This window comes from Ceratosolen solmsi, unplaced genomic scaffold (genome assembly GCF_000503995.2).
Source record: "Ceratosolen solmsi marchali unplaced genomic scaffold, CerSol_1.0 scaffold49, whole genome shotgun sequence".
In the NCBI taxonomy this organism is placed as follows: Eukaryota; Metazoa; Arthropoda; class Insecta; order Hymenoptera; family Agaonidae; genus Ceratosolen; species Ceratosolen solmsi.
In genome coordinates this window covers 1,041,234-1,052,822 of record NW_011948450.1, presented here as the reverse complement: position 1 = coordinate 1,052,822, position 11,589 = coordinate 1,041,234, and the positions used below count along the sequence as shown (strand labels likewise).

Sequence of the window (11,589 nt, the reverse complement as noted above, 5' to 3'; positions counted from 1 at the left end):
TTTTACGGGGGACGCCACAGAAGACGGTCTGTCTTAACTGAAGCCATGAAAGACGCACTCTCTCTTACGAGAGACGCCACGGAGGACAACCTCTTGATCTCAAGTTGAAGTCCTTAAGGAAGAAGGAAGAAGGAGTAAGGAAGCTCCCTCAGCAGAGTCCAAAGTCAAGTCTTCGTTGCAACCGCATCACAACTCAAAGGCGCCATAGCCACCAACTTCAAACCAAGATCCCTCCAAGATCTAGTATTAATAAGCATATTTCACGGATCAAGGCCGCTACGAAAGGTACATGCAAACCTTATACTAACAAACTAACAATACACGCTATTTAGCGCACACGCTGCAGATCCACTACTGCAGAATTGACCTAGAGACGCTCATACCCCAAGCTCACAAAGCATACACAGACAAGCTCACGCTATGCGCCATTTAGCGCACATGCTCTGTAAGTCTACTACTGCAGAGTCAGTTTCAGAAGTAGTTTCAGATTCACCACCACGTGTCACTACTCGAAGAAGTACTAGAGATTTACAATCTCTCACTGCTCAGGGTAAAATCTAGCACTAATCGCAATACCTCACAATGGATCCGTAGATTTACAACCTCCTACCTCCGCATGCAGTGCATGCTAACACAACGTGTCAAACGCCACGAAACTACAAGAGTTCAACTATTGTCTTCATCAACAAGAATCATTTCTGTATTTGGAAATTGAACAGAATAAACAACACAAAAAACAGATGTGTGAAATATTAAATTAAAACGCTATCCCTTCCACTTTCCCGCACATCTCTCCCACATAACACCTTATGGTCTTTAGTTTAATTCTAAACAAATACACAAAATATGATAAATAAACGAAGCAATATACAAAATGGAATTATTAATATAAATAAATAGATATAGGTCAATGATAACAATTCAAAAGATACTTTCCTAATATACTTTATCTAAAACTCATGGAAAAAAATATTGGACTTTTTTAATACAGTATTAAATATTTAATACACAATTTAACATAATATAAATTATAGTAAGTATTTATTCAATGAAATAGCTTGAAGGAAAATAGTTCTAAATACATTTTCAAAGAAATAAAAATTTAGAGTTGAATGAATAAATAAACGCGTATTATTTAAATTGGTTAAATTGCCATTTGTATATCAGATACAGTTAATATAATTTACATAACATAATATTTATAGTAGAAAGAAATATTTTAGACTGATATATTACGTAGTAATTTTTTTCTAATTAAAATATTACAAAATGAGTAAAATGCTGGTATATATGATTAAGTAACTTGTAAGAATTCTACAAAAATGTTATTACGAAATTAAAACTATATAATCTTTGACCCGAGGGATATTCTTCATGTTATCATATGATATTACGATATTATTTATAATATTTTCCCAAAAAATTTCAAGAAAATGTTCATTGCTGTTGATATTATGACAGAAATTTGGAAATTTTTGATAGTTTAAAAGAAGAAATAGTATGATCCTGGAACTATATATCAATCAAATTTAGAATTTTATTGAACGATAGTTCATCAAGATGTGTGCTTATACAGAAAAAATAGTGACTACTTTTTTATACCTATATCAATAATATTACTAGACATATATTTATATTTGATGCTAAGTTGTTGGTTACACTACATCTGCACTTCACTTATGTAAAACAATAAATTTTAATAATAAATTTAATAAAAAATAACAAAAACTTTATATATATATATATATTTTTTAAAAATCGTTACTACAATTTTGTATGTAAAAGATAATTGAAAGTATCTTTTGAATAGTAACATCATAATAATCATAATAGTAAAGTCATAATCATTTATAAGAGATTAATTAAAATTAATTTTAAATGAAAGTATATAATACATTATTTATTATATATATTTTATATAATTTGGATTAAAAATTATACATAAATTAAAATTTGTATTTATATATGAAAATAGTATATTTATTATTTTGGAATACAATATAGTTTAATTCATTTAAGATAAAATAAAATTCAATATTAATATTCAAAAAGATTTTTAGATTTAAATTAATCATTAACTGATATATATATATATATATACAACTTAATTTCACATATAAACCTATAAAGACTTACGCTATGCTTTATTTAGGGATACTCATAAAATCACCACTATTAATTAATAAAATATTAATGTTATTAATAAGATTCATTATTAGAGTTTAGTTATTACAAACATATGTAAATAATAATGTAACTTGAGATTTTAAATACTAATAAACACTACTAATAAAATAAAATACGAAAAATATATAAATTATAAATTAAAAGATATGGAATATATAATTAGTATCTTACCATACTTGGTTTGGTAAATAAAAATATAGCGATTATAAAAGATTTGGTAATGTTCTCATTAACGAAACATTTTACATAAAAAGTTTTAATATAAATTGGAGTATTCACTAATAGAACTAATTATTTCCCAAATTAGTTTATCAATAAGAGCATATAAATAATGAATATTTAAAATAATGAATAGAAATATACAATTAAACTGTTATAACAATCATATAGCACTTAATAGAAATTATACGAAACTATTATATGAAATTATAGTTGAATAATTTTTTGATACGTGGTACAGTATTAGAAACGAAATACATTAAATACTAACTTAAGATATAAATAAAATTAACAATATTAATGATCACGAGAAGTTTGAAAATATAAATATATAACATATATGTTTCTACAATTTATTTCATATAGCTAAGGTGAATAGTAATATATTGAAAATCTAGATAATCAAAGAATTACTAAAGGTAAGCAGAATATTAATTTTATGTAATCAGACATTCCTTATATCTAAAATATTTAAATATAAGACGAATATGTAACAAATTTGAAAATGTTTATCAACTTATTCTTGAGAACATTTTATTGTATTTTTATTCTTTCTTCTTTATATAATATGCTATTTTGTTATGTTATCAAAGTACATCAGGTCGTGTAATTTTTCACTTAAATATGAAATTCGTAACATTAAATTTGTTTTCAAAATATTGTCTAAAAATAGAGTTCCGGGCGAGGAGGGCCAAATATCTAAAATTAGGTGTAAACTCCCAGATGGTTGAAGGAAGAATTGCGTGCAAGTGGACAGGATAGTGTATGAATTCAATAATAAATGGTTTCGTTATTTGTTGTAGGTTATTGCGATAATTGCATTAATGTATTATAATGATTTTTAGTTGATGTTCGAATGTCTTCGTTTTTTTAGTTTTGTATTACTATTGCCACAGAGAGGTAATTGGCGTTGCATTTACAGATAGAAGGTCGTAACTTTTTGGTCCTCTATATGTAATGCACATGGTGGTGGTGTTATACACGTAGAATAACAAGGTCGTAAACCCCCGCACTTCCTTGTGTAATGGCATGTGGCAGTAGTTTGATTTTGCCTTGTCTTATTGCTTACCTTGTAGGCTTTGCAGGTGTACTGTTGGTGGCACTTCATCGTAGTCTGCAGATATTTCCGCGTTCGGAGCCTCGTAAGTCTATCTTGTGGGATCTAAACTTGCCCCTTACGCGCTGCAGATGGTGTACGTTTGGTCGCTATACAGTTCTTTACCTTGTGAGGCATATTGTGTATAATTATCGTTATTAAGGAATGGAACTTTACCTTGTGAGTTCTGCAGATTTTGTACTCTTGATGGCAGCTAGTGATGTCTGCAAGCTTTGCCTCGTGCGGCAGCTTGTAGTTTCTGCTTTGTGTTTTGCTGGCTATACCTCGGCTGACGGGCGCCTCTTTATAGGTTATGATTATGTTGTGCTCTGTGCACCACTGTTTTCTTGTTCCCTTATCATTTTCTTGCACTGCTGCGAGTGTATGATTTGAATTGCACTTATCTTACACTTGTTATGAGTTGAATATGACTAGCCTTTGCCTCTTAATTCTTGGCCTTTACTGTGTATCTCTACATCTTTGTTCTTTGGCGTTCCTTTGGAGAAGAAGCTGTTGCGCCTTGTCGGCGTCTTTCTTAAAAGCATTCTCGGCCACCGCGTGGTCTTTACGAATTACGTCCTTCTTGGCGTTTCCAATCAAAGCGCCTCTTTCTTGGCATCTCCAATCGAATTGATTCTTTCATTATTGGCTGCTCCAATCAGAGCGCTTCTTACTTGCATTCCCACCATGAGGGGGACTTTTTTTGCGCGTTCTCGCTTCACTATTCAACCCACATGTAGCTGGATTTGACAACAGCGTATGCTTTGCAGTGTTGCCTTTAATATTCTTTTTCAGGATGTCAAACGACATGGTTTTTTTACTTATATTTTTATGACTTGTTTTTCACAGCTTTGAATGACATGTTTTTGCCAGATGCTTAACGATTTCATTTTTTGGAACTCTAATAGCTAGTTTTCCAGATGTCTAATGACTTGGGAATATTCTTAAAATTTCGAAAAAATATTAAATATTAAAACTAAAATTTATTTTAAAAAAACTAAAAACATTAAAATGGATCCTTTCATTGTATTTATAATAATTCAAAAATATAAATAAAATATAAATAATTATGTAATACTACTAAATATAATAATATATGTAAGATTTATTCATATATGCTTTTATTTACAAATTATTTTCTTTACTTACATAACACGATTACGTAGTTAATTACAAATGTATGCTATATATGAACTTGATCAAAAGTTAATATTATAATTATCAAGATCCATAATAACTGTTCATAATAATAATTTTAATCAACAGAACATTTACCATTGAATATTGCGTAATATATAATATTTAAAGATTATCTGGTATAATAGAATTAAATAATAAAAATAATTTGAAAATATATTAACTACGAAAGAATATCAAAGAACATATTTTGTTGATCTATTAGTGCATGTATAATTGTTCGAGATTGCGAGAAGCTTTTCCTATGCCATAAAACATTTGGCAAAACAACATTGTTAAATAGTCGTTAGACTTCTGAAAAGTTCTGCCTATAAAACATCTGGCAAAACAAGTCGTAAGTCTTGGGAAAATCCAACTCATTAGACAACTGCAAGGAATCGCGATAACCGATAATCTAATGGTATATACTGCCCCCTCCCCCTTGTTGTCAAGTTGTCATGCTACCGCCAAAGGCGTCGAGGGCAACGAGATCGAAAGCTCTTCTAGCCGTGAAGACCAAGAGCAGACTAAGCTTCATAATTAAAGTCGAAACCGCGAGAGGCGCTGCCCTCGTTCTGTAAGTCGCAAGCTCTCTGATTGGACACAAAAAAAGGAAGGGATCCCAAGTGAACACTATGGTCAGTGAATGTATTTAAGAGAGACAATCACAAGATATAAACACTCTTGGTAAAGTTTTTATTCAAATAGGAAGTGGTAAGTCCCTAAACAATGTACGAAGACAAACTTTCGTTGAAATCCTCAAAGAAAAGGAAATAAAAAATTCACTTATCGTTGACGGAAGGCAAGTACCAGTTGAAATCCTCATTGAAGAAGGAAGTGGCAAAGTGCTTCAAGTGAGTCCAAGATCAGTCTTCGCTTGTAGTATCATCTACTGTAGGCATCATAGCCATCATGTAATATTCAAGGTTCTCCAAAAGCCAAGTCATCGAGTATACGTAAGGAATTGAGACATCTAACAGATACACACAAAATTATCTTAATTAATTCTACTGTCTGTATTCAAGGAGAAGCACGTCCCCCATACGTACATGTCATGTGTCGACAAGCCTTCGTGCCATTCAGCGCCCACTTTGCCGACCTAACCTCTCTCCTAGCGCGAGTCCTACGCTCACGAGACCAATCTTTGCGCCATTTATCGCTCATAGCAGAACCACACGCGACCTACTCGAAGAAGTGAAAAGAGTTTTACAATCTATTACTTCCCAGGGAATAACAACAGTGCACTATGCCAAGAGAAGCAAATATTACATCACTGACCTCTGGTTAAAGTATGTTTGCTACAGCAAAGTGTGATCTGTCCAATCCAAAAGTTCATCGATTAAATAACAGTAATAAAAGTCATTCCTGTCTCTGGAAATTAACGAAATAACCAACAGAACGAACAGATGCATTAATATTGAATTTATTACACGATTCCTTCCACTTGCCCACCCATCTCAACCACATAACATCTCGTCGTCTCTGAGTTATCTACATAAACAATTTTCGTTCGTTGAACCGGTCTTGGTAAAACAAACCGGATCATCGGATACATTTTGTACAATAGTGTTTGGAGAAGTAACAATAAATTTGGAAGGTGTGGTAGATATAACTATGTATGTTGTGCTCTAACTCGTGTAACAGATATTTTTCTTGCGATAAGAAAGAGTATGTATGGTATACTCATCATCATTTACTAACTACCACTTTGACTGTAACATTTGAAAATTCAATAACTTACTACAATGATAATCAATTCTACAATCTTGTCATATAGACCATAGTGTAAAGACTTTACTTCAACTAGAGATAAATTAATTTAAAGCTGTAATTAATACATTGTATTCTCATTACCTATATTTATATTTTTATTATACAATTATAATAATTATGACTTCAGGAGTTATACATTGGAAAGTAGTTTTTGTGGTTGCGATCAAGGACCTCTGGCTGGCTATCATCTTAATATAAAACATTTACAAGATGTTGGTCAAGATTTTTGTAAAACTTTGGGATTGTTGAAATACCCAGAAGAGCTTGAAAACATCGATAAGTAAGTACTATAAAATATATCATTATATAACAACATTTCAATATTGTACGTAAAACTATAAATAGTTATTTTTCCTGTTTTTAGAATTTAGTATTTCGTTAAAAGGATAGTATTATTACAATTTAAAAGATAAAAGTTTATATCAAAATTACATTTAAATTACAAAACATTAATATTCACATAATGTTCACTACATAATATTAACACTGCATAATGTTTTTAAATAACCAAATTTTACATTCTTTACAATCCATAATTTATTCTTAAATTTTTTTATTCATTATTTGAATTTTACAAATATTTGAATGAAACATATTCAAATGAAAACTCTCGTTTCTGATTCTACCTAAGCATGTTGGTGAAAATTATAAGTAAAAATTTTGAGATACTATCAGCATTGATTAAAATACCATTTAGTATATCTTCCATAACCTAAATAATATATACTAAGATATTTTTCAAGAATTCTAACTACATATTAGTACTGAATTATATTATTAGATACATGTTCAGAAATGCATTAAAAATCTGCAGTTCTTCAAAATAATAACAATAATTCAGAACACATAATATATCTCTATTATCTATATTAATGCTTAAATTATGATATTTATGAAATTGCAATTTTAATTACAATTCATTAATTAGTTTCCATATTTTTAACAATTGTATTTTCTATTTTCAAGCTTCTAATTTTCACATTTCATTATATTACGATAATAATTACGAATTCATCTTACATGATTATTCATCTTCAAACTGGATGAAATCGAAATATATTTTAACTGTATAATTTTTTATATAACGATATATGTATATTTCAATTTGTATACTATATATCAATTTTATATCACTTATATAAAATACCTTACATTTTTTTCTATACAAACGAAAATGTGACTTAAGCTAGAAAGTTTTACAAACAACGCTTATTAAAGTCTAGTGAAGTATAATTAAAAGTTTAACAATGTAACACAAAATCAGTTTTTTATGACATTATATGATTGGCTCGTAAAACTTAATATTATATTTTATCGTTCATTGTTCGAGATTGATGCAGTTCCATGAATTTTAGAAAAAGTAGGTCATACGCGCTGTGAGGCATACGCCACGCGCGCCTACACCGGTACACGCGATCGGACCTGGACGCGCACTCGGACCGGGACGCGCACTCGGGCGAGTGTTTATAAACAAAACTTGGCAAGTCCGAGCAAGTTTTACGACATGAAATCTAATATACTCACACAAAGATATTACGCCTACTTTTCTCTCATCAAACATTCTCGAAGGTTTTAGATTTTTCTTTCTACGCCTCGTGTAAGAATTAGTGCAACAACGACGATGATTTGTTGCCAGCTAAGTGAGCCAGCTAAGTGGCTATATAAGGGACGCACGCGGCGCACCTCGCCCTCTCGCTGAAAATCTCTCTAGCTGAAAGTTTCTCGCTGACTGACCGGCTCTCTTGCCGAACCACCCTCGACCAACTGCGCTTGCGGCTAACATCTTGCCGTGACTCGACCGCAGTGACCGATCCTGGTGAACCGATTTAATCATCTACCAGTAGAAGCCATGGCACATGGGTCTCGATCTGCCCTCAGCAGGACCACTATGGAACGGTCGGTATTTTCAGCAGAGCTGCCACGGAACGATCAAGCCATCGGTTCGTACGCGTATTCAAAAGGCTCATTGTAATCTCACTTCGCGCTCACTCAAGTGTAATTGCCGCTCAGTGTTTCAGTATACTGTGAAGACAACACGTGGCCTTATATTCAGTATTCAAGTTAATATTGCACGTGTGCATTAATGAACGAAAATCGGCAGATTTAGTGCTGATTACAGTGAAGCCAATTGGAATAGTAATCAAAGGCGATATCAATTACACAGCAACTAATACACCTTGCCTGTTGCTGACAAGGTAGACCTTTATATGTATAAATAAACTAGTCTTAACTTAAATAATTAAAGACACAATTGATTACTTAACGCATTCCATTAAACATCTTACACCATATCAAGTATAGTTATTCATACATCAAGCGTACTTGATTCTAACACCATCTTCTTATGCTACCTCACGAGCATGATTAACTGACGACATCAGCTGATATTTACAACATCAGTATTACCTCAACTTCAAGACACAGTAAATCCATAGCATCTACAATAATTCAAGAATACAAGAACACACCCACATTACTTCAATAGAATTATCTCTCTCTACACAACAGTGCAATATTATTATAATCTTTTACAATAATAAGCATTGTTTTACTAAATATATGATATTTTTCAGCCTTGTCACTTATTGTTTCCTTTGAAGTTATCTGCCGAGAGACTAATCCACTGAACTATTGAATTGGTAGTTCGAGCCATAACCAAACCTTTAATATCGTACACTAGGTATTGATATATTTCGGTGATTCATTATATGGTCAGCAAATGTATTTAAGGGGCGCATTTTTCAAGATTCAATAAGTGTCAAGTGGAAGTCCATTAACGCTGTTCAAGGCAACAGTAGTTATACGCCCTAGAAGAACAACGATATATCACCGTATGTCCATTAACGCAGTTCAAGAAATCTTCGTTACAAGTTCAAAAGGAGCGACTATAGTCCGTATATCGGAGTCCGAAGACAAGTCGACGATTATTCTTCGTAAGTAGTATCACTACTACAATAATCAACTAACATTTGAGATTCAGAGTTTAACTCATCGACAAGCACCTAAGGATTTGAGGCTCTCTCCAGAGAGGCAGTGCGGAATAATTCCAAACTTGTCGCTAAGTTCGCGCCAGTGTATGCGAGTCTTGCCGGTCTACCCTCACCTTATCTCAAATTTGACGTTCATGAATCCACAGCGTGCCATTCAACGCTCATAGCAGACGCAACACGTAGCAGTATCCTTCATGAGGTAAAAGCCCTTCAAACTTTTACTTACATATGAATTTATTGCAGTACGCCAATATCAGGACAAGGTACATTTGCTACGATACGGTTATATCTTTCAAGTACCAACAGATACATGTGTCGCGCTACATAACCACCATAACCTCAATTACGCACGTGCTCATTCAAACAGTGCGAGTGTCGGCGAATCAAACTTCGCGCCATTCTACGCTCATATTCAAACCATCACGCTGCATAAATGAGTATACGTTTGCCACCGTAAACACATCGATCCACCCCAAGAGTTATTTCAATAATTAATAATAGTAATACTAGTCAACTTTGTCATCAATATATAACAGAATAAACAGCATATACATCAGTTATATTTATATTGTATTATTATAATATCTCTTCCACTTGTTACCTTTCGTCGCTACCACAGAACACCCGTGGTCTCTGAGTTGCCAGCGGCATCAATTTGTATCCTTCGAACCGGCCTTGGTAAAACAAGCCGGATCGGCGAATACTTTTTGTACAAACTGTATATAATTAGTATTAAGCATATGTATTAATAATATATCGTATTTACAAATACTATATCTATTATTATATATATAACATTTAGTACACAATTGATATTGTAAAGTCTAATCAAACGATAAAGATAGGTAAATTTTACTAAAAATAATGAGACTACAACTACAACATATACCAACGTATCGCAACCTCGATACAACTATCGGCGGACCCTACGCCTACGTAAGCAACAACGGCAACACGCACATTCCTTACACCACACCAGTACCGGCGGACCTTGCACCTATGTAAGCAGCAACGGTAACATGCATGTTCCTTACAACCACATCAACAGCGGCAGCGCTCACGCTCACACCGGAGGCTAAGGCAGCATCGTCTCACTCGCTCCTTTAGTACGCACCGGCTACTACAGCGACACTTCTCGTGAAAACAAGGAGTCACACCTCATGCTACCGAGAGTATGCACACTCTCACCAGTACGTAAAATAATTGAAGAAACTTCATCAAATAATTTACTCACACTCTCCATTCATATACTTTATAACCATTAACTAATTATTATATTATTGTATTTAATAAAGGAAAGACAAGATACACTGTGTGTAGAATTGAATAATTGCATTTGGGAGGTTTTCTGTCTGACGCAGACAAATAGCTTGTGACTTATTTTCACAATTTTAATGTACTCTCGTCTATTTTTATAAAATTTATTAATGAGATGCTAGAAATTAAAATATGATAAATATCGCACGAAGCAATTATTTGATAATAAATTTGTTATCATAATTAAAATTAAAAATAAGTCTACCTAATGTAAAAATACCTAGTACTTTTATATAAAAAAATATTCATTTTTTGTTTATTTATGTCATAAACAGTATTTAACACTTGATTTGGAAAGTTACTAAACAGTCTTATTATTTAGCTTTAAGTTACTAGATTTTCTGTATACATACGCCAAATATCATATGTGAATTATTTTATTACCTATATACATACACTTTATTTTATTATTTATAGATTTAGTTACCTAATAAATAAAAATTTAATTAAATTGCTTACAGATCTAAGATATACGACTGCTGCCCTTTACAATGTATGAAAAAATCAAGTATTTTTCGCAATTGTATTCAAGATAGACATGCAAAACAACATATTTTAGATTTTTTCTAACCTCATATATGCGCAAAAAAATTATAAGATATATATTAAAAATATGTTGCAATAACATTTAGAATAATAAAAGAAACAGTCATTTTTAGCAAGTTTATCAGAAACTCCAATATAAAAAACAATTTTTTAAATATTCTGCATTCTCATGAAATTGATACAAATACTCTATTTTCATATTAGTTTTTAATTAGAATTTATTGAAATTATATCTTTAAAGAATTTATTATGTATAATATAATATCACTATAATGTCTAGATTAC

General features: G+C 32.0%; 1 protein-coding gene across 1 annotated transcript in view; it reads left to right on the top strand.

Annotated features, from left to right (window-relative positions):
* Positions 1-11,339, top strand: part of LOC105366567 (cytosolic carboxypeptidase 1) — a 67,332-nt gene extending 55,993 nt beyond the window's left edge. The window contains exons 10-11 of the mRNA XM_011505060.1: positions 6,579-6,731; positions 11,220-11,339. Coding sequence (XP_011503362.1) covers positions 6,579-6,731; positions 11,220-11,328 — 262 coding nt within the window. The 3' untranslated portion in view covers positions 11,329-11,339. The remainder of the gene's footprint in view (positions 1-6,578; positions 6,732-11,219) is intronic.
* The last annotated feature ends 250 nt before the right edge of the window (positions 11,340-11,589 follow it).